The 25,066-nt window shown below is 40.1% G+C and overlaps 1 protein-coding gene across 1 annotated transcript in view; it reads right to left on the reverse strand.

The window, feature by feature from the left end:
- The window catches only part of STAB1 (stabilin 1), a 164,696-nt gene that overhangs the window by 116,589 nt on the left and 23,041 nt on the right, over positions 1 to 25,066 (reverse strand). Inside the window, exons 8-14 of the mRNA XM_060239960.1 lie at positions 20,595 to 20,791; positions 19,495 to 19,625; positions 14,690 to 14,817; positions 13,463 to 13,555; positions 12,123 to 12,135; positions 10,782 to 10,887; positions 1,697 to 1,843 (exon numbers count right to left, since the gene is read on the reverse strand). Coding sequence (XP_060095943.1) covers positions 1,697 to 1,843; positions 10,782 to 10,887; positions 12,123 to 12,135; positions 13,463 to 13,555; positions 14,690 to 14,817; positions 19,495 to 19,625; positions 20,595 to 20,791 — 815 coding nt within the window. The remainder of the gene's footprint in view (positions 1 to 1,696; positions 1,844 to 10,781; positions 10,888 to 12,122; positions 12,136 to 13,462; positions 13,556 to 14,689; positions 14,818 to 19,494; positions 19,626 to 20,594; positions 20,792 to 25,066) is intronic.

Here is a 25,066-nt window from a genome sequence, read left to right on the forward strand (position 1 = left end):
TAGCTTATGCCCAGACTTTAAACTTTGTTGGTCTTAAAGGTGCCATTGAACTCAAACTTTGTTCTACTACATAGACAGTCTTCTTTCCCGCACTTCCATTAATGACAGGATAAGTGTATGGTACTGTTTTGACCTTGGACCTCCACTAGACTAGACATATCATGGGAAATCTATTATCAGGGTTGCTGCTTTGGGGGGCAAGGGTAGATCAGAAGGCAAACTCAATCAGAGCCTCAGGGGTAGAGAAGGGGCTCTTCATCTTTGTACCAAGCCAATCTAATGTTTTAAATTGTTCCCAAAGCTAATCTTTGCCCATGGAAAAGAATATAGATAACATATGGTTGTCTATACGTTCACCTTCCTAGAGCTGCCGGCTCTGGCTTGAGAAATTCTGGAGATTTGGGGGCATTGGTTGGAAAGATGAAGTGTGGGGTCAGGAGTCTGCTCTTTCAAGCTGCCATTTATTTAAAAAAGAACTGATCTCTATAGTCTGGAGATGAGTTATAATACTGAAAGAATTTCAGGCCCTATTTGGAAACTGGCAACCATATGGAGCATTTGGGAAAAAATGGTGTTAGGGAAACTACTGTATATCCATGTTCTATAGAATATGGCCTGAGACTCTACAAACTCCCCCAAATGCTCCTATCCAAGCCTGCAGATTCAGAAGGAGGATGTGACTGAGTCTGAAAAAGTAGAACTATACTTCTTCATTCACAGTGTTTATTGCTGAAAATGATGGGAAATGAGATGTGCACATTTTGCTACTAGAAATGCCATGAGCATTAAGGTTCATATAGAACTTTAATTGTATAGAACTTTAATCCTATTTTCAAATTTGTAGGCATTTGGATACTGCTTGTGGTTCAATGGAGAAAACTTGCTAACAGAAGAGCTCTTTGGTCACTTCCATGCAGGCTTCAGTGTGTGTGTATCAGGCGTTAAAGTGAAACCACAGTTATCACTGGAGAGAAAATGAATTGTTTGTTTTTTATTTTGTTAGACTGGACTTATTGACCGTCCTTCCCTGCAAGCAGGGCTCAGGGCAGCTTACAACAAAATAAATACAATACTGAATTTAAATTAAAGCCAGCATTAAAACCCTAAAAACATCAACAATGGAACATATACTTCCAGATGGTGGAAAAATCAGTTTCTATGAGCCTCTAGGGGGAGGGTTGCATAGGGGGAGGGTAAGAGATTGCCAGATGTAGTGCTATCCCATTTGAGTTACTCCCTCTGCCATCTAGAATAGCCACTGCCTGGGTGATTTCACACACAATCACAGCAGCAACCTGATCACCACAGGGAAAAGAAAAACACTGATGAGTCTTCTTTCCCTGGAACTATACTGGGGCAAAAGTCTGAATATGGCTCTGAGCTGAAAGATATTTAATTAAAAGTATTTGCTATCAAATACTGCCCTCCTTCTTCTAAAAGAAGAGAAGAAGAGATTAGATTTATACCCCCTTTCACTCAAAGTCTTAGATTAGGTTAAAATCTTCTTCCCTTCCTCTCCCCACAACAGGCACCCTGTGAGGTAGGTGGGGCTGTGAGAGCTCTGAGAGAATTGTGACTATCCCAAGGTCATCCAGCTGGCTTCATATGGAGGAGTGTGGAATCAAACCCGTTTCTCCATATTACAGTCCATGCTGCTAGCCATTACACCAGACTGACAAATGTGCACTCAACATACCTGAGGGTTTCCAAGGTTTTCCAGTGAAGGTGGTTTCCTTAGAGAGCTGACAATATGTATAATGCCATTAGCAGCTGGCAAGTTTGCCTCTTTGATGTTATACAGGTCTCTTGGGCTATCAGAATAACTGTAGCGGTTGTTCGGAATCTAAGAATGTAATAAAGCATTATTATACAGTGAAAGCTTTAGTATGCTAGAAACCCAACTTAACTGATAGATTGCAACACTTGGTCTCATTGGAACTGCACCTTGCTTCAGTGGAAAAAGCAGTATGCATAATGAAAGGTTTTTGGAAACAATATTCAGTGATGTTGTTGGGCCTATAAAAGCCTCGATTGGGAAAAATAAATTCTTCTCAGTTTTCACAGAAGCAAAGTATAGCACTGTCTATATGCTCAGATCAAAGGATAAGACTCTTGATAAATTTAAAGAATATGTTGCCATGGTTAAAAACAGATTTGGACGTGCACCTCAAAGTTTGCTGACAGATGGAGGTGGTGAATATTGCAATACTAAGTTTAAGAAGTTTCTGAAAGCAGAAGGGATTGAACACAAAGTGACTGTCCCATACACTCCACAACAGAATGGGAGTGCACAGAGACTTCAGTTTTTAAAAACTTTTATTGATTTAAACTACAATAAAGAAGCATTGCAGATGATACATAAAAGGAGGGAAAAGAAAGAAAAGGGGACTTTAGAGAGTGGGGGGGGGGGAAGCAACAGCAGCCAGTAAAAATATATCAGTTATAATTCCATCTCCCAATATATTACTCAAATCTTCCTACCTACAAGTATAAAAATCTCCTTAAGTATTACAGCCTTTATTCTCTCACTAGTGTAAAAGAAAAAAAAATCTTATAATAAACTAGTAAAGCAATATAAGACCAAACAATTTTTCTTAAACACGAATTAAATATAACCATTCATAAGGAAATTTTTTCTTATAAGATTGTCTCAATATCAAATTACCTAATTTAACTTAAACCTATAAAAAGCACAGATTAGTTTATTAATTTAGCCAAATCCTGATTAAAAGGAACACGAAAAGTTATTTCTTTGATCACAGCAAATTACATAAGATACATCAAATGCAGCAATCTATCTCCATCTAAACCATTTCTCCTGCTAACATATTAATAGCAACTCTGCCATATTACCAAAACTATCAAATTCTGCAGCCTTTATACTGTCTGGCTTTTCCCACATCATTAGAAACAGTCTCCCTAAATATGCAAACTGTAAGTAGATTTACTATCTAGGAAGTTATGCTAATAAACCTCATTAATATCATTTCTTCAGGATTTCTCTTGATCTTTTAATTTTAAACATCTGTTCATTAATATTAGTTACATGTTTGCTTATTCAGCAGGAAGAGAGAAGGAAGAGAAAACAAGGGGGGGGGGAATGAAAGAGCCAAAGCCCTTCTTCCCAAAAATTAAAAAACCCCAAACTTTTAAGTTCCTTTACTTTCTACACCCGAATTGTATCCGAGGCAGTCCCTTTATCCCTTTGTCCACAGCTTATCTTTTGAGTAACACCTTTCACTTCTGGGTCAGAGTTCTTTATTCAGCCATTCACCAAAGCAGAAGCAGAAAAACTAAAGTCCTTTTTACGGAAAGATTTCCAGATTCAAATGCATTGCTCAAAGTGCAGCTTTACTCTTTTTTTTTTTTGTAAAACAATTTTTTATTATTCAGCAACATTAATCAATGATCCTCCAAAAATAAACATCAAACATATTGCATCACATTTCCCATCTCCCTCCCCCCTTTTTATGACTTCCCCGGTGCATTCAACTTAAAATACAAAAAGAATAAAAGGTAATAATAACCTATTAAGAACCTTCTAAAAACTTATAACTATAATATAATAAAATACAAATAAGAACAGGATTACTTATCACTATTATTTTCTATCTTAATTAATAGTCTTATATTATTTATACTTAATTTTTGTTGTTATCTATCTTAATTATTATCTATTAATCCCAATCCCCATATGCAAAAAACACTGTATATTTCCACAATTTTACTTTATCTGTAGTTGACATTTTACACTAAAAAAGTTAACCATTATTAAAAATTACCAAATGTCCCTTCACCTTCCACTGTTTTTCAACATACTTTTGAAATTTCTCCCATTCCCTGTTATGCTTATCTATATCAAGTTCTTTTAAAGTTCTAGTAAGTTTGCCCATTTCGCTCCAATGCATAACTTTTATAATCCAGCCCCATTTTTCTGGTAATTTATTTTGCTTCCACAACTGCGCATATAATGTCTGTGCAGCCGAAAGCATGTACCAAAGCAATGTTCTGTCTTGTTTCGGAAAACTTTCCATTTGTAATCCCAACAAAAAGATTTCAGGTGCTTTCGTTATATTGTAACGCAAAATCTTTGAAATTTCTTGCTGAATCATTTGCCAAAATTGTATAGCCTTTTCACAAGTCCACCACATGTGATAGAAAGACCCTTCATGCTTTTTACATTTCCAGCATTGATGAGACATCTGGTTATTTATTTTCAAAAGTTTCTTAGGAGTCATATACCATCTGTATAACATTTTAAAACAGTTTTCTTTAATATTGTTACATGTCGATATTTTCATAGAGTTCCTCCATAACTATTCCCATTGTTCCATCTGAATATCTTTATTTATGTTAATTGCCCACTTTATCATTTGAGATTTAATCACTTCATCCTCTGTAGACCATTTCAATAATAATTTATATACCTTTGAAATTATTTTTTTCATTATCACCAAACAGCATTCTTTCCAGTTCAGTTTGATCTTGTCTTATTCCTTCATTCCTAATATCCTGTACAAGCAGACTTTTAATTTGTTGCAGTTGAAACCAATTATACTTCCACTGATTTTAATTCCACCTTGCTGCCTTGTATTTTTAGCAATTGTTTGTATGTTATCCGTTTTCCTTCCTCAATATCAGAATATAACTTTATTACTTCTGTCGGCACAATCCAAAGCGGTTTCCTCTCATCATATTTCTTATATTTCAACCATGTCTTTAACAAATTACTTCTTATATAATGATGTGAGAAAAAACCATCCATCTTACTTTTCCCATAGCATAAGTATGCATGCCAACCAAAAGTATTTCCATGGCCTTCTAATGTTAATAATTTTTTATTTAATAACATTATCCATTCCTTTACCCACACCAAACAAACTACATCATGATATAATTTTAAATCCGGCACTTGAAAACCTTCCCTTTCTTTTGCATCCATCAAGTTCTTCATTTTAATTCTTGGTTTCTTGCCAGTCCATATGAATTCTGAAAGTTTCCTCTGCTGTCTATTAAATTGCTTATCTTCTTTCACTATTGGAATTGTCTGGAACAAGAACATGATCCTTGGTAATACATTCATCTTAATTGCCGATATTCTACCCAGTATAGACTGGTTCAGCCTATTCCATTTTAATAAATCTCCATTGATTTTCCGCCAGAGCTTTTCATAGTTATTCTTGTATAAATCAATATTTTTTGTTGTGATTTCTACTCCTAGATATTTTACTCTAGAAACCACTTCAAAATTTGTTAAATTTTGTAATTCTGCCTGTTTACACTTTGACATATTTTTACACAGAATTTTTGACTTTTTATTGTTCACATAAAAGCCTGCCATTTCACCATATTCTTTAATTTTTTGAAGCAGCAACGATGTAACTTGAGTCGGGTTTTCATTTATAAACATAACATCATCTGAAAAGGCTCTGTATTTGTAAGAACAACCTTTCAATTTCAGACCCTCTATCTCCTTATCTTCTTGGACTTGCATAAGCAATATCTCTAAAGTCATTATAAATATCAATGGGGATAGAGGGCATCCTTGTCTTGTTCCTTTACTAATTACCATTTTCTCTGTTAAATCTGCATTAATACAAAGTCTTGCTTGTTGGTCAGTATATATCGCTTTTACCATTCACTCAAAGTCTTCATCCAATCTCAATTTCTCCATTACTGCAAACATAAATTCCCAATGTACATTGTGAAAAGCTTTCTCTGCATCTGCAAAGAACAAAGCCACTTCTTTTTCTGGATGTTTATCATAGTATTCAATTATATCAACTACCATTCTGATATTGTCTCTAATCTGCCTTCTGGGAAGAAACCCTGCTTGGTCTTCTTTAATAAAGTTATTCAAATGCTGCTTAGGGCGTTCTGCTAGTATACTAGCATATAGTTTATAATCATTATTAAGTAATGAAATTGGTCTATAATTTTTTACATTTGTGGCATCTCTGTCTTCTTTTGGAGTTAATGAGATTACTGCTTCTTTCCAGGTATTAGGTAGCTTCCCCTCAACTCTTATAATGTTCATCAATTTCAGAAGCTTTGGAAGTAGAGTCTCCTTCAAAACTTTATAATACTTTGCTGTAAATCCATCTGGACCAGAAGATTTCCCCAATTTCATTGAATTAATTGCCGCCTCTATTTCTTCTTTTTCAGTCCGGTCATTTAACATTTTCTTCATATTTTTTGTTAAAGGTTTTACATTTATTTTCTGTAAAAATGTCTGTATTTTTCCTTTGTCCACCATGTGGCTTTTAAACAATTTCGCATAATATTTATAAAATTCTCTCTTAATTCCTTCCTGATCCACAATTTCTTTACCTCCCAAAATTATTTTATTAATAGTTTTATTTTCCCTTTTTCGTTTCATTTGCCAGGCCAAGTATTTTCCCGGTTTGTTAGCACTCTCAAAAGATTTTTGTTGAAGCCTTTTAAAATTCCATTCCACTTCTTTATTTAGTAAATGTCTTAGTTGTTCTTGTTGAATTGTAATTTCCTTTGAGATTTTCTTTTTTCCTGGCCTTTTTTTGAGTGAGTTCCCTCTCTCTCTTTCCAATTTCTTTTTGTAAATCCATCATTTGTTTTTCTTTAGCTTTTTTGTCCTTATTATTCAGTGTGATTAAAATGCCTCTCATTACTGCTTTATATGCATCCCACACCATTTGGTATTGGACATCATTATTTTCATTTACTTGGAAGAAAGCTTTGGTCTCTTTCTCCAGAGCCTCTACTACCTCTTTTTTCTGCAGTAAATCTTCATTTATCTGCCATCTCAAAGCCTTTTTAGTATCCTTCGCAATCCACATTATTGGGTTGTGATCTGCACTTATTTTAGGAAGAATCTCTATTTTTTTTTTGTTATCAACCCCAATTTTTTTGTAATCCATAACATATCAGTCCTTGAGAAAGAGTTATGTCTTGCTGGAAAGAATGTATAGTCTCTCACTGTAGGGTTCATTTCTCTCCAAATATCCACACAATTTTCTTGTTTGACTAATTCAAAAAAAGATTTTGGCAATTTCCCTTCTTTATTTTTTCCCCCCAGATCTGTCCAAAATATTCTTAACCGTTCCATTAAAGTTTCCCATTATCATAATTTGCTCATATGTCACTTGGTCAAGTTGTTGCGTAATGTCCTTAAAGAAAGAGTCTTTAGCTCCATTAGGAGCATGCAATCCCAATAACAAAGTTCTTTTGTAGTTTAACATCACTCCCACTGCAATAAACCTACCATCATCATCTTTAAGGATCAGTTTTGGTTCTAAGTCCTGCTTCACATAAAAAAACACGCCTCTTTTTTTCTCCTTGGCCAGTGAAAAAAATTTCAAACCTAATTGCTTATTCCATAAAAATTTGTAATCCAATTGTTTAATATGTACTTCTTGCAAACAAATAATGTTGTACAGAAGCTGTGGTAGCTGACTCTGGAGGGGGTGGAATGGTGGTAGGGTTGCCAGGTCCAGGTTGGAAGACTCCTGGATATTTGGAGGTGGAGCTTGGGGAGGACAGAGATCTCAGTAGGGTACAATGCCATAGAGTCCACCCTCCAAAGTGTCCATTTTCTCCAGGGGAACTGATCTCTGTAGTCTGGAGATGAGCTGTAATTCCAGGTGATCCCCAGGTCCCACCTGGAAGCTGGCATCCCCACCTCAGACTGGGCCACATGGGGCTTCAAATATGTTTGCTACTGCATGTAAATGTGCTGGGAAGAAAACCAGTCCTTCTTTCTTGACACATAGAGTACTATCAGTGCATAATCCTAAACAGAATTCACACCCTGTCTTATTTTAAACCGACCTGTCTTTGTAACAACTCTCTCCAACAACAACCATTCAGTTGTTTGCAACCTTTAACAGAAATGCATCAGCCTAGTGGATGTAAATGCATCTGCAAAGGTGAGCTTTGGCTCACAAAATTCCTATGCTAGAATAAATCTCAGTCTCTAAAGTGCCACTGTACTCATAATTTATTTATCTGCTGCAGACTACCCACTAACCAGAATAAGGGAGTGGGGAAAAGGAAGGCATGAGGCGTGAGCACCACAAGCAGCTAAGTCATGTATATTTCCCAGCCCAGCCTTTTTATATCGTGATGTATAGAGCATAGTTAGAAATCATTGATTTAAAGCTAATCATGCAAACACACACATGCACACAGTTCTTGAATAACTCTTGGTTACTGAGTAAAAGAGCAGCTGGAATTAAGGCACAGCTGGAAGCGAAAGGGTAGGCATTTGCAGGTCAAAAGGTTGCAAACAAAAAGGAAAAATTTCCTTGAAAAATGCAATACTTGGCTCCAGAGTGGTCTGGCTGTAGAGTATTCAATATATATCAAAGTCCTGAGTATAAGGTCAATTCCAGGAAATTCCAAGAGGAAACACTGAGTTCCTGTAGCCAGTTACATGAAGTCAGGGCTTTTTTTCTGAGGGAACATGGTAGAATGGAGTTCTAGAACCTCTTTGTGGAAACAAAATTCTCAACAACAACAAAAACATTTAAAAGTTTATGAGGGGCACCCATGTGTTTCTTCTTCATTTCCTCTTGAGAGTTCCGGCACCTCTTGTTCCAGAAAAAAAGCACTGTGTGAAGTTATATGGAAGAGGTACAGAATATAAAAGTGGACAAAAGTAGTATGAAATCTACTCATGACAACCAAACCCCACATTTACTATTAACTCTTTAGTTCCATTCCATACACATATACACAACTGTACTTTAAAATGCTAAGAATTCTATTATAAATCTCTGGACCCCACACAGTATTCCAGGTTCCAGGATTCTCTGCAGAATCAATTTAAATCTAAACAAGGGTTGCCAAGATCCACCCTGGCCGCCAGCAGGAGAAAGGAGGGTGTGGTTGCCGTCTCCAGGTTGGGAAACTCCTGGAGATTTGGAGGTGGAGCTTGGGGAGGACAGAAACCTCAGTAGGGTACAATGCCATAAAGTCCACCCTCCAAAGCATCCATTTTCTCCAGAGGAACTGATCTCTGCAGTTGGAGATGAGCTGTAATTCCAGAAGATTCCCAAATTCTATCTGGAGGCTGGCACCTAACTCCAAAAGCCCTCTACATAATTGCTATAAACAAAATATTCTTTAATCCATATAATAGAGATGTGAGGTTGGCTTTAAAAGAGAAAGTTTTATTTTACAGGAAAAATAACAGAGGTATTTTCAAAATGATGAAGGAACTATCACTTATGTTCAGTGTTTTTAACTATTAATCAAAAATGGTGATGTCAGCATGGACCCAGAGCACACGATTAATAGCAGAGTAAAGGCCCCAAAGAACCTAGGTGTTGGGGGGGAGGAATTTGAGCATACATCTTATATTTTGTCTGTTTCAACAATTGGTGTTAGCAGCTATTTTTTAAAGTTTGTTGAGAAAGATATATAATTTAGACTTTAAAAAAAAACTTCTATTTTGGGACTGAGCCAAAGGGAACTCATAGTACAATACATGGATATAAGGATGTGGGGAAAATCTGCTAAAGAAATTGCCTGAGAGAATAACAGATTCCTTAAATCTAATTTCTACATATCTTGTAGTCTTCACACAGGGATGGGCTTTTGTAGTGTCCCAATTGCTGGTGCTGGTGTGGCTGCTGGTGTAGCACAGTGGCAACAGGGCTTCCAAATGACAGGCTTCCCCACCCAATCCCCCAGCAGCTGCCATCTTCCATCCCCTGGACTGGACCACTAGAGCTTTCCCAATTTTTAAAAAATCAACAACTGAAGATAATTATATACTGACAAATGTTATACCAATATGCATAACAAGGTCTCTTGCTTCTGAACAGGGCTTTTTTGGAGCAGGAACGCAATTCTGGCTGGCTTGGTGCCAGGGGGTGTGGCTTAATATGCAAATGAGTTCTTGCTGGGCTTTTTCTGCATAAAAAGCCCTGCTCCTGAACATTCACTTTTTAAAAAGGAAGTCTCTTAGCCTCTTCCATTTTCAGAGATATACATTTCTCCTTATATCTCTGTAATGGAAGGGGCTCACACTTATGCTTGTTTTAAAAATGCAGGCTGGGATTCAGACAAAGTATCGGTATGCCATTATATCAGTATATTGGTACTCATTTACCACGTTTAAAAAAAATAAAAATCCCCTCATGGCAGGGGAAGGAAATGACTTTTACATACAGCAACCATTGAGGCTTTTACTGCAATTTTGCCCAAAACTCAAAGAAAAACTGGGGAAATCTCAAGAGGTACAGAAATGTACCACATTGCTGTGGGGAAGCCAAAGGAAAAAAACCCTAGCTTCCCAACAGCACTGACCCAAAGGCAAAGAACTCACTCGGAAATGGCCTGTGTATAGCATCAAATCTATGATAGGTCCATTCACACAGGTAATGAGTTCATATAATCTACTTTATCATATAGCTCTGTCTAAATCAATGTAGGGAAAGACAGCAAAATGACAGAAAAACAACAGGATGGAATGCGTGATTTGCACAGGAATATTACAAGTTTATTATTAATATGTATTGCAAGATACTGTAATATTGTACATAAACTAAAAGCAAAGGGAACAGTGAAAAACTTCAGACTGAATGCTCAAGAAACAGTAAGAAAGTGGAACCAAATATAAAGCTGCACTTCAAGGAAACAGTGAACATTTCATGGTTATGGTCCTGAAAACAATATACTGAACTTTAGAACAATGGCAAGAAGGCAAAAGAACAAGAGACTCACAACAGTGTAAAAATGAACCTATAGGCCTATTGCCAGAAATTCAATCTAATATCTAAAAAATCATGTTATTTTACCTGATTGCTGAAGATCACTTGATGTCCGGATAATGTCCACAGGACCTTTGTTTTGATCATATCCTCTAGCAAATGCTGTCCAAGAATTATGTGCATTCTGCATAAACTGTGGGCAGCTGGAATCTTGGTGGAGACAGATTAAACACCAAAAAGCAGAAGGGTTCATATGTATTCACAGTATCTTTCATAACAGCATGTGTAATTCCAAAATACAAATAGTGTATATTCTACTAGATAACATATCAACAAGGCATTAGATTGGATCAAAAGTTTCCATTTGATGCCTCTTTCATCAGACAAAGGCTTTTTTTTGACTGAGCACTGGGTAGGGTGGCCAATAGATTCAGTGCAAAATTAGTCTCAAACACGTAATTGTAAAGAAACTTGTCCAAATGTAACAAAATTCATCAAAAGTCCAATCCTATCACATAACGGATATACACATCACTGAGGAAACTGGAAAATCCATGCACATTCAACAAGTCTTTTCCTGTGTGAATCTAGTCACCCTTCTCATGCAATTGGGAAAACTCCAGTTGCCCTCTAGTAATTTACAAGGTGTAAATCATCCAGCTGGTATATGATAATAAATACTTGCTTCAGCAACAGCTAACAAGCAAAACTGGTCTATACAATTTTGCTTTGGTGTCCTGCTTTGTCCAAGCTTTATCAGAGTAAGAAATTCAGTTCTATACAAGAACCCTTACAATTCTTAGGGTTTGTAGACTCTTTCGGGCTCAAGTGCCATGTTCTACCGGAGAAAGTTTTTCTTCCAGACGTTTCGTTCTCAGCTGCGGAGAACATCCTCAGTGGCGTTGCAGCCGGAGCAGGCGCTCTGACCTTCTTTCTCCAGTAGAACACGGCACTTGAGCCTGAAAGATTCTGCAAACCCTAATGATGTTACCAGCCGTGAAAACCTGAAATCTTTGATACCTTACAATTCTATCATAACCTGTAAGGGTTCTTGTATAGAACTGAATTGCTTATTCTGATAAAGCTTGGACAAAGGAGGACAGTGAAACAAGATTGTATAGACTGGTTTCACTTATTAGCTAAAGTGAAGCAGATATTTATTATCATATGCCACATCAAGGATTGGGCCACTGAGGAAGCTGCATTCATTTTCTATTGCCCATCCCGTTGGGTCCTCCATTTTCCCTCAGTGGCTCATGATAGACAACCATAGTATTCCGAGCTTGGTTCTGTCAGTAAAAGGCAGGGTAGGGTTGCCAGGTCTTACCTGGCTACCAATGGAAAATCTTCCTAGCCTGTGCAAAGTGATGGCATCACCTGGAAGTGATATCATCATGCCAGGCATGTCATGGGGGGATTCTCTAGCACTTGGGGGAAAACTCTATGGTTATCACAGCGTTTTTTCCAAATGCTAGAGCATCCCCCCAGGATCTGCCCTGTGTGATAATGTCACTTCCAGGTGACATCATTGTGCCAGGCACATTGCAGCATGCTGGCAATCTTCAGGGGTGGGGATCCCCCACCATCCAGTTCCATGGTGGTGGGTTGGCGGTCCTGAGATCAGAGGGAACCCCCCCCCCCCAGTGAGGGAATGGGAACCCTAGGGCAGAGGGAGCAGGGCTATTTTAGCCTTTGAGGGAGAACTCATTGTTGTCAGTCCTGACTAGGGTTGCCCGCTCTGAGTTGGTGGGAAATTCCTGGAGATTTTGTGGTGGATTTTGAGGAGGGCAGGGTTTGAGGAGGGGAGACGCCTCAGCTGAATATAATGCCATAGAATCTCCAGGGGGAAGAGATCTGTTGTCTAGTGTTCAGTTGTGATCCTAGGAGGTCTTCAGTCTTCACCTGGAGGTTGGCTACCCTAGGCCTGGCAGCATCCTCTGGGTGATTTGCTACTATCTAACTGGCATGACTTAACTAAGTCTGGCTGCTTGCTCCTGTTCAGCAGCAGCCTCCCTATGACAGCCAGTGTGGCATATCAATTAGCACTTCAGAGCAGGGTCTGCCAGACCCAGGTTCTTGCTGTGAAAGCTGACTTGGTAACTTCAGACCAGTCACAGACTTTCAGCCTAACCTACCTCACAGGGTTGTTATGCAGATCAAAAGGGGGAGAGCAGAATGATGAAAGTTGTTTTGGTCCCCACTGTGGAGAAATACTGTACTTTTCCTAGGTAGAGGCTGCAGGGAGGGGGGGAGGAGTTGGAAAGCTGAAGTCAGATCAGTTCCCCTACAGAAAGCAGCCACCTTGAGGTGCATACTCTATGGTATACCATAATAAAACCATGCCAGGCCAAAAAAAAAAAAAAGATCACGTCATAAGCACACTCTGATGCTAAATGCTGCTGCCAAATACAACAGGAAAGGGCTGCAGCCACACACTGCAGATGAAAGCAATGCTAAATTTCAGCATTTGAGTGGTTGTCATCATGCTATGCCGTCACAGCAAATTGATGCTGAGAGCCCAAGGCTGGGGTGGTCACCCAGGGTCTCTTTCTAGAACCTGTCGTATTTATGTCCACAATGGGCCTTATTCCTAGTTGTTTATAACAACCTTCACAATAGGGAACCAATGAAGAGACCAGAGATAGTAGCGCTCCTGAGGAACAATAACTGGTGGCCTCCCCTTTCCTTTCAAAATGCAAATCAAATGTCAAGATCAGGACCATGACATACTTGACAGCAAAGAGGCAGGGACAAAGAGGCATTGGCACTTACATCAAAGTGTTGAGATCTACTACGAAGAGAAGATGGCACAAGGACTGTGAAAGGTCCGTATTTTCCCAGCAATAATGAACAACCTATCTCTGTCAAAAGACAAGTAAAGGGTATTTTAAAGCATAGATAATTGTCCTGTACAGAAGGTATCACAATAAATGTGTGTGGGAGTGGCATATGTTCAGATGTGCTGTCCCAGCTCTCCACTGACTTGTGTTTGGGTGTATCTGCATGACAGCCTACACAACACGTGTACAGCTGGGTTCTCATTCCTGCTTGGAAAGCAGTATGTCTGAAAGCCTGATACAGACCAGGATTCAACAGAACGCATGGATGATGGGAATGTGGACGGTGCTTGTGATTCCTCACCTCCAGATACTCCTACGATTTGCCTAGGGATGCTCATGGATTTATTACTTTCTTAGGGCTGTTTCTCCAAGTCAAGCTACCCAAGACACTGCTTGGTGTGGCACAATGAAAAGGGTAGTGATGAACTGCAGGGACTCAGCTTACTCCCAGCAATCAGCAGCATGGGAGGTGATGAGCATCTCCTCTTGGCTTGGATACAGCTGGTAGCCAAGTGGGCAAAATAGGAGATGGATAGACCTTGCTTGGGGCCAAAACAAAATGCCTTTTTTTAAGGAAAAAAAGTTTATTCAATCGACCATGTCTCCAGAAAGGGTTAAATAGTTTTTTCCAGTGTTGTTGTTGTTGTTGTTGTTGTTGTTAAAAAAGTGCCAGTGCTCATATACAAGGTTGTGCCAATTTCTCCTACTCCCGAGTCCCCACCCCCCATCTGCAGATTCCCTCCAACCTGTCCCTTAGTGTCTACTCTCTCTTTCTCTGGCTGAGTGTGAATGGCTGGTGCTCATTGGGACTTCTGAGAGACCCCTACAGAGGTGCCATACTCAGTACTGGTAAGTACCATCACACACACAAAAAATCACTGTCTTTTCCCTTTCCAAAAGCAGACATGTTTGCAGCAAACTGACAAGCAAGGGGAAAGGGGATAGACAATTACATTTAGTCCATACAGCTGCCATAGGAACTGCACACAGGCAACTCTGACAGAGATTTGCCAGCTTCCTGACTATCATTCTCACAACAGTTCTAATGCCTTTTATTACTCACATTACACATTTAGTGAAGTAAACCTGGAATAAATCTGGCAATACCACTCTTTGTTCCAGATACTTAATCAAATAAATTCTATAAGGAGTTACCAAACATTGACTTGGCGGCACTTAGTCTGCCGAGCATTACTCCTCGCATATTCAGCTCAGAAATCTCATGAATGAGTGCTTTGTAGCACCTTCTGCCATCTCCAATCTCGCCTTCTTTGCAGACACAGCTGAACAATGAGAAAAGAGGAAAATTTCTGAAAATTATTGGTTTTAACTTGTCAACTGTGATAGCAATCAAGTTACAAAGATCTGATAGCAAGTTTCATCTCTGGCAGTGCCAAATATACACAGGATACAGCTTAAGGTGGACAATAGACAACTGAGTTAAATGGATTTATACCTCTTAGTGCATATTATAAATATGTGGGAGGGGTGGGAAGGATGGGTGTCAACTCCACCCACACTCCTTCTACTATCATGGTTCACTTTGCTCCACCAGCCTCAGAAGCAAGAAGGATTAGACAAGCACCCTAGTCTTCTTTCTCTCTCCCTAGACTTTTTTCTATACAGCTCAATAGAGAAGGTCCAGTATGTCCTCATAGGCCTGCTCCCTCACTTTTGAAGGCAGCCATGCAGGCTCCACAAGCTTTGCCCTGGCCACTGCACTCACAAAGGAGAAGAAGGACCTCCCACAAAGAGCTATGGGCTACCTGTCTCCAAACACCTATCATCAGGCACAACCAAGGAGGCCTACCCTCAGGCTTGGCCTCATATGGGCCAAGAAAGATGCCACCCCTCACTGCCTCCACCATTCCCACCCTGCCACTCAGCTGTCTGGTGGGGTTCCTCCAGTGGTAGGGTTGCTAGCTCTGGGTTAAGAAATACCTGGAGATTTTGTGGGTGGAGCCTGAGGATGGGGGGCTTGGTGGAGGACCTCAGCAAAGTACAATGCCATACAGTCTACCCTCTAGAGCAGCCATTTTCTCCAGGGAAACTTACTTCTATTGTCTGCAGATCACTTGTAATAGCTAGAGATCTCTAGCACCCCCGGGGGTTGATAATCCTATATCACAGTCTAACCTCTGCCAGCCAACTGGACCCCAGATTAAGACTTGAAGGAGTGAGCTGCCTCAGTAAGTCCCTACCCTACTCCCTATTTCCCCTGCGCCCAGCTGAGTGACCGGCAGATATTTGAAAGACCCGCTTTTCCTGTTGGTTTCCAAAAACAGTTCTGAGGTTGCCCTCCCATATGAAGTAGCTGCCACTTAGGGGGCGGGGGGGCTGCTGCCTGCCCCCCATAACTATACACAGGATGTTAACATTTTAAAGTATTTATTGATTTATTAGCTTTGTTTATAGTCTAAAATTTCACAGAAATCACTACACCTTATTCACTTTATTAAAAAAAACCTCTCATGAACAATTCCATTTTACATATTCTGTGAATGATAAAATTATGGGAGCCTTCTTAATTTCATCAGACAGGCCATTATACCAGATGGAAGCCACAACAGAGAGTGCTTGGGTGTGGGCAGCTGTTGGTTAGGCTGGATCATACTGGGATTCAGCCAGGGGTTGTTTTGTAGAAAAATAGGTGGTGGAGCTCATCCAGGGATTGTTATGCAGCTGCAATACTATTCAATGTATGAGGAGGTGGAACTCTCAGAAGGAGGAGGAGGAACTCTCAGAAAGGTTCAGGAGCTGCGCTCCTATAAGCTCCCACTGAATCTGAGGTCTGGATTCAGCAACATAGATTCTGCAGCTAAGTTGATTTTCATTAAAGTAGTCAATGATTGCTATTGCTCGGAAGTGGCTCTACCAGGAGGCTGAAAGTGATGCATTTTTCTTTTCTCTGTATTGAACTTCTAGGGCCACTGACATAACACACACTGTTCATATTGTATATGTGTAAAGTCATGCTTTAGATGTATTCTCTGTTTGTTCTGATGATACTGAATGGGCACACTGAGAATTTCTCTGTGAATCTCGTCTGACACTCACAATAGAATCATAGGACATAGAGTTGGAAGGGAACTCCAGGGTCATCTAGTCCAACCCCTTACCTTATATAATGTGAGAAAATCACAAATATCTCTTGCCACAGACACCCCGTGACACCTGCTCCATGCCCAGAAGATGGCAAAAAATCTCCAGGATTCCTGGTCAAACTGCCCTGGAGAAATATTGCTGCCTAACCCCAAAGTAGTGAACAGCATTTCCCTGAGCATACAAAAAGGACCACAAGAACTAAGCACTGATGCAACCCTTCCTGCCTTCCTTCACATGATCTGTCTAATTCACAGAATCAGCATTGCTGTCAGATGGCCATCTATCCTCTGTTTAGAAACCTCCAAGGAAGGACAGCCCACCACCTCCCAAGGAAGTCCGTTCCACTGAGGAACCACTCTAATTGTCAGGAAGTTCTTCTGAAAACTCTGATTTAATTGTAACCCATTGGTTCTGGTCTGACCTCTGGGGCAACAGAAAACAACTCTGCACCATCCTCTATATGACAGACTTTCTAATACTTGAAGATGGTGATCATATCACCTCTTAGCCGTCTCCCAGCTCCTTCAGCCTTTCCCTGTAGGACTTGGTCGACTTCTCACCATTTTTGTTGCCTTCCTCTGGACATGTTCCAGTTTGTTTATATCTTTCTCAAATTGTGGTGCCCAAAACTGAACACAGTACTCTAGGTGAGGTATAATCAGAGCAGAGTAAAGCAATACTATCATTTCACTGATCTGGATACTATACTTCTGTTGATACAGCCCAAAATCGCATTTGCCTTTTTAGCTACTGCATCACATTGTTGACTCATGTTCAGTGTAGGATCCACTAAGACCCCTAGATCCTTTTTGAACATACTACTGCCAAGATAAGTATCCCCCATCCTATAATTAAGCATTTGATTTTTTTTCCTACCTAAATGCAGAAGTTTACATTTATTCCCATTAAAATTCATGTTACTTGTTTTAGCCCACTTTTCCAGCATGTCAAGGTCATCGTGTATCCTGACTCTGTCTTTGACTGTATTTGCTACCCCTCCCAATTTAGTATCATCTGCAAATTTAATAAGCATTCTCTCTATTCCTTCATCCAAATCATTTATAAAGATGTGAAACAAAACAGGTCCTACGACTAATCCTTGAGGCACTCCACTTGTCACTCTTTTCCAAGAGGATGAGGAACCATTTACAAGCACTCTTTGGGTGCGATCTGTCAACCAGTTAAAGATCCACCTAACAGTAATAGACTCAAGGTCACATTTTACTAACTTGTCAACAAGAATAGTATGTGGAAACTTATCAAAAGCCTTATTGAAATCAAGATAAACTATGTCTACAGCATTCCCCTGATCCAGCAAGGTAGTCACTTTTTCAAAAAAAGATAAGGTTAGTCTGACATGACTTGTTCTAGAGAAATCGATGCTGGCTCTTAGTAATCACAGCTGTCTTTTCTAAATGTTCAAGGACTGACTGTTTGATGATTTTGTCTAAAACCTTTCCAGTTATAGATACCAAGCTGATGGGTTGGTAATTACCCAGCTTTTCCTCTTTTCTCTTCTTAAAGATCAGACATTTGCCTGCCTCCAGTCTTCTGGCACCTCACCAGTTCTCCAAGAATTCTTAAAAATAATGGCCAGAGGATCAGAAATTATGTCTGCAAGTTCTTTTAGTTCCCTTGGATACAGTGCATTTAGCCTTGAGAACTAAGTTTAGCCTCGAGAAACTAGGTGCTGATGTACTACTCCTATGCCGATCCTAGGCTTCTCCTCTGATCGCGTGGGTGGAGGAGGGGGGCAGAGCATGGTGTGGCATGGCACTGTGCTGGGGAAGGGAAGGGAGGGGGTGGGTGGTGGTTGCAGCAGCAGTGGGGGGGGGGAGAAACAAATGGGCAATTGCCTTGCGTGTGGGGGGGAGCCCAATTTGGCAACCCCCTTCCCAACACCCTAGGAAATTGCCTAGTTTGCCTAGTGGGTGAACTGACCCTGGGTGGCAGTTTCCATGACGGGTGGTCAGAAAAAACCTGTGATCATGATTTCCCACCCTTTAGAAAATTTTGCTGGGTACAAAGAAAGATTTTCCCAGCGGAGATCAGAAATTGAATCTCATCTCAGATCTTCTTGATCTGTGCAGGTGTCCTTTTTTGGGAAATACTGGCAGATGAGATGTGAGCCAAACTGGCAACTATTGGAGTTTCCGAATCCTAGGTTTAAACATGCTGTTATTATTAACACACAATGGGAAAGGTGGATTTTCTAGATAGATGACTAGTTTTGTAATTAAAAGTTAACACTCTAATTTTTGGCATTCCAATACAGTTTATTAAAACCCTACGAGTACCATACTTTGCAGATGTGCAGTAAAATAGGTAGACAGACAGGAAACTCAGGTTCTAGTACCTACCATGAATATTACTTAGTGGCCTTGGGAAAGCCACTTTCTTTCAGCCTAAGCCAGGGCTTTTTTTGAGCAGGAATGCACAGGAACGCAGTTCCTGCTGGCTTGGTGTCAGGGCATATGGCCTAAAATGCAAATGAGTTTCTGCTGGCCTTTTTTACAAAAAGCCCTGCATGAAACAACAGTGACATCAAGGGGTGTTGCCTAATATGCAAATGAGTTCCTGCTGGACTTTTTCTACAAATAAAGCCCTGGCCTAACCTATCTCATAGGCTTTTAGGAGGCTGAGCCACTCCCTAGATGCCTCAAAGGATAAGACAATGCATAGTATACTAGAAAAACTGGAACAGTTGTGGTACATATTCTTGGTCTGAAGGTAGCAGTGGTGAAAAACCCTACTTTCCAAATTCAGGGCCAATTTGCTTTGTGTTCCAGACCAGTATTATTGACAGCCAGTTGCACTACAGAATAGATTTGATTCATGTTGCCTCGACAGCTTACCTGACAGTATTATCAGGACCTATTTCACACTTTGAATTCCTATCACAGTAATATGACCGACATTCACTGGTAGGTGTGCAGCCCATTGCAGCATTTAAAGCAGTCATTCCTGGTTTACATATACACATTGACTGAAAAAAGAAAAAACAGGTTACCTAAACTGTGTCCATCAGATAGTTTTGAATGAGCATTTAACTTGGCTCAGCATCTCTCATTCATATGCAGTTCACATATACAGTACTCTAGACAGCCGCCTACTTGGCCTACTTCCATGCACTGGCCGTTCTGCTTTCTGATTTGGACTTGAATCCTGAACCCTCCCCTCCAGACCCTGGTGCTGTGTCACAAGCAGGGGACTAAAGAGGGCCTTCTACTGGGTGCCACCACTGTGGTAAGGGTCTATCTGGGAGGGCTCAAAGCACCCACCTAACCCGTCTTCCTTCTTAGCAAGCAGCTTTTATCTGTGATCAAAGAGGTGTGCAGACTCAGGCAGTATAACAACAATAATTTTGTTATAAGTGCTCATGAACAAACAAGTGGGTTTTAATTATTTAGTGCAACAGTGAACAAGGAAACAGTAAAGGTGGTGCAATGAAAATAAAAGCCATTATGTGACTAACTATACATTCCCTTCCTCTATTTCCAACTGACTCATCACTCTTTGGATGAGAAAACTCTAATGACTGCAGCCTTCCTCCAGCCCAGCCTTTTCAGAGAGAACAACCCTCCCTCTCTAGCTGGGATAAAATAGAGAGAGGGAGAATTATGTTGTCAACTGCCTTAGGTCTCCATTGGGGAGAAAAGTGGGCTATAAACATGCAAATAGGTAATTGTGGTTAATTAGTTTCTCTGTTGATAAACATTTCAACTTTCAGACTTTAGCAACAGAAGCTTTATTTTTCTATGAAATGCCCCTTTCAGGTACTTTAAAAATATTTAAATATTTAAATGAATACATAGAAATAAGAGTTGTAGACTATGGAATACCTGAAAAATAGTTACAAGGTATCTTAGTCCGTTTTAATGGTACAGCAAAACAGAATTGTCAGCTTTAAAACATGAATTACAACGCAACCTACATATGATGTCCATCAACTTACCTTTCCAGGGCTTAAGAATTTACAATAGGTTGTATTGTCAGGGCAGTCTCCATTATTATTGACACAGGGATTTATGGGTTGACATATCCTTCCATCTCCTTGGTATCCATATTTGCAAGTACATTTGTACTTGGTTGCCCCAAGAGTCTTGCAAACAGCAAATGAAGAGCATGGAGAGGACCTGCAAGGATCTTGAGCTGGAAATAATGTAAAATTAGAAAACTGCGGAGTTTCCCACCAGAACTGAAAAGTTTTGCAGCAGGAATGTGGTCAAACAATGGAAGAAGAAGAATTGATTGCAGTAAATCTGGATGAATATTAATGGCCAGAATCCAAGGCTAGTTACTAAATGGAAGTTCCACAGCAATTACAGTGCTATAAGGTCCAATAGCCAATCCAGTATCAGCTAATGCCAAGTCTTGGCACTACAGTTACTGGTTTAGCTCTTACCATTTGCACCATTCCAAGTATTCCTCATAAGACTTCTGTGCTTGACATTGTTTACATCTGATATTTTCAAAATCCTCAATCTGAGAACATTCTATGTTTGTATACTTTACTGGATTGCACTGGGGAGCATCAAAATATCTTAATTACACTGGGTGCCCTAACAAAATACTTTTGCTCTTGACCTCTATACTACAAGTATTAAAGCATCACTTTTACCTGAATTCACTCTCTCAGTCCTCTGATGGTGAATGCATTCCCTTTGTGGAATAGACAAATAAAATATTTCTGGTCATTGGGACCAAATCTTGTGGACTTTCATCTGATTTAGCTTAGCTTTTTTTTGCATACACTTGGCCTGCTCATTAGTCATGACCTTGGCCTGCTCATTAGTCCTCACATATGTTTTTTTTAAAAGGTGTGAGTGAGAGACCCCTAATTCCAGTTATATATGGACATCGTAATCACCTATTTGGTTGCCAGGGTGCTTGGAGATTCAACTCACACACTTCTGCTGTGAAACGTGGGTTTTATCTACTAGTTTATAAGAGACTTATGTGAGTACTAACAGCCTCAAAATTACAACAGTACTCTATATCTCTGGAAGAGTGCTAGCCAGAAGTACATATGGGTTTCTAACTGCTCCGTGCAGGCACCATCTCGGCCGTTGCAGTGGAAGAAGTTGTGCTGCCAGGAACTGTCCGGGCAAATGGCTTTCAGCCTCGGTCGCGAAAGCCATGTTGGTAGGCTAACACCATCAGCAACCATCTTCCTGCAGTGCCAGACTCCATGGCAGCAAAGCGAGAGGCTCACGTACTCAACAGTTGCTACTTTTGCATAAGGCAATCAAGCTGATCTTAAGCGTGGATCCTGCCAGACTGCCTAAGCTTTTGTCCAACAGAACCAAAGACAAAAGATGGTGCCAGTATAGAAGAGGAAGAACATCTTCACCTAGAGCCAGAGTTCTTTGTATAGATCGGGTGTCACCTTAGGTAACAATTTGGCCCTCTATTGTCACCTTTAGATAAGTTTGGATAGCGTGTTAATCACTTCCACCCCAATATCCTCACCCTGGAGCCTCCCCCTTTTGCCCATTGTTACCTAGAAACCCAATCAGGTAACCAGAGCCAGGTCCGCCCATTGGCCAGATATGGGCATCCAATCAGAAGCCCCGAATAGACTGGCCACTGCCCACCACACAAGTTTAGCCTCCCTTTTTCTGAGGTCATGTACCAGCTGACCACCTGTCATCCACCCTTGCATCTCCTACCCCCTAAGGGCTCAAGGTAGTCCTTATAACCTCTGACCCAACTCCCCACACGTGTGCTTCTGACAGTACTACATACCCCACTGTTAGATACGCCCCCGATACCAGATCAGTTGAGGGTCCATCCCCCCATCTCCTTTTTCGTTGCCATTGGAGCCTTCCTTGAAGACTACGATAGGTAATTATTACCCTATTTGTTAATCCTTGTGTTTACCCCTGTCTATTTCTATCTTATTTTTATTAGGACTGTATGTGCGTTGTGTGACTTTATATTCTTGTATGTTTGTCTTTATTTCATAATAAACCTTTTTATATTATATTATATTGTCTCGTTATTGGGTAACTTCCAAAGCAGACACCTTCTGTATACATAGGTTTTTGATCTTGCTAAAAGGCAGATTGCCTTCCACTCTAAATTCCCCCAAATCCTATTTTTAGGGCAATTTGCTTAACAAAGGGGATTTACTGAAGCCTTCATACACTGGGCCTATTTATATCAAAGAACAAACAAGCATGGCCCCATGGTGCATTAGCAATGCTCCCTCTAAGCTGTGGAGTCTAGTGAGCAAAAATTCTGTTTCATGAACTACTGGCATTAGAGTTGTGAGCGAGCGATTTGACTATTGCATAAATGTATTTGCTCTGGGGCCATTCTTCCTGAGCTAAGACAAAAATGAGCCGGAGGCTAAAAAACTGTGAACTGGCTCACACTAACTCATCTTAGAGGGAACACTGTGCATGAGACTCATCAAAGCCGGTTTCTAGTACTCAGCTGCAACATAGGGACAATAGTGGTGGGAAATCACGGAACTCAGGATAGTTTGTTTTTATGTTATGTTCAAAATGGTTTACTGCTTTGTAGTTCCTGTGTTAATAATAAAAGCACAATGCCAGAGACTTTTGGATCATGATCGATTTTGATTGCCCTGGTGAACGCCCAAGATAGAAAGATCTGGCTTCCAATTTGTTTTGTAGCACAATTCAAACAGCTCATTTTGACCTCTAAGGCCCTGAATTCCTTAGTTAGATAGGGAAAAGCCTTTTCCCTTATGACTAATTATACAACACACGAAGCTGCCTTCTAGTGAGTCACACCATTGGTCTATCAAGATCAGTTCTGTGTCTTCTGACTGGCAGCAGCTGTCCAGGGTCTTAGGCAGAGGTCTTTTACATCATCTAGTTGATCATTTTAGCTGGAGATGCTGGGAATTGGACCTGGAACCTGCATGCAAAGCCAACCAACTGAGCTATGGCCTCTTGCTAAAATGCTCCCTATCATTCCCCATATTTGAAAATAATTTGCCTCAAATCCCTTCTTTGCTTGAAAATGAATTGGGGAGGACAACGTGCAGGAATTTTGTCAGTGATAGCACTCTCACTTACTAACAAATTTCATCATTGCTTTCCAGAAAGCAAATATAAAAACAAGCAGTTTTTATTTCAGCAGTTCTTCAAAGGACAAGGCAGTTTTATGTTCTTAATTGACCTGTATTATCATTTACTGTCTATGTACAACATAATGGGATTTATTTAGTATTAATTTATTCTCTGGAATTGTTAATGCTGGTTTTATTCTTTATTTATAAGTTGTTCTGAGAACCTTTTGGGTTACAAAGTATATTTGAATAAGTAACAATAATATAAAACCTATATTGGCTGAAATGTACTTTTGATTGACAAATGGCTCTCTCCTACTTTTATCCCTCATCCATAATATCAGGGCTTTTTTTGAGCAGGAATGCAGTTTCGACTGGTTTAGTGTCAGGGATGTGGCCTAATATGCAAATAAGTTCCTGCTGGGCTTTTTCTACCAAAAAAATTCCTGTATAACATACAGTGAATAGACAAAGTAACAGTGGCTTATATATACTCTTTGTGCAGTGAAGCAATTAAAAGACTATGAGAATATGTATATTTTGGTGTTGATTCTTTTAATAAAGTTGTATTGTATTTAAAAAGAGAGAGAGAGAGAGAGAGACGATGAGAACAATCCCAAACAGGTTTTAGAGTCCTACTGAAGATTATTTAATGGGGCTTACTCCTGGGAAAGTGTTCTTAGGACGGACTGTGGATAGGGTTGCCAAGTCCAATTAAAGAAATATCTGGGGACTTTGGGGGTGGAGCCAGGAGACTTTGGGAGTGGAGCCATAAACAAAGTTGTGACAAGCACATTTGAACTCCAAAGGGAGTTCTGGCCATGACATTTAAAGGAACCACACATCTTTTAAATGCCTTTCCTACATTAGAAATAATGAAGGATAGGGGCATCTTCTTTCGGGGCTCATAGAATTGGACCCCCGGGTCAAATCTTTTTGAAACTTGGAGCACAATTTGAGGAGAGTCATCAGATGCTATGCTGAAAATTTGGTGCCTTTACATTAAAAACAGTCCCTCCAGAGCCCCAGATACCCCCAGATCAATTTTCCATTATACCCTATGAGACTCGATCTCCATAGGGAATAATGACGTGCCCAGCAGACATTTTCCTCCCCCACCCCCCGTTTCTGACAACTCTGAAGTGGGGGATTGGCATTTCTACTCACAAGCTGCTGAACTTTCAGCTTCTTCAAAGTAACACAGAGCAACCAAAGTTTAAGTTCACCTTTCCTATGCAAATGACCTCTGAAAAGATTGTGCAACCAACAGAGGGTCTGGGCTGCTTTCACAGCCACTAGGAGCAGCCATGTTGTTCTGCCCCCATTCTCCCCCCACCCCCATTCATCCTTAAAGACATAGACACACCATCCCAAGGGGAAGC

This window comes from Heteronotia binoei, chromosome 5 (assembly GCF_032191835.1).
Source record: "Heteronotia binoei isolate CCM8104 ecotype False Entrance Well chromosome 5, APGP_CSIRO_Hbin_v1, whole genome shotgun sequence".
Lineage (NCBI taxonomy): Eukaryota > Metazoa > Chordata > Lepidosauria > Squamata > Gekkonidae > Heteronotia > Heteronotia binoei.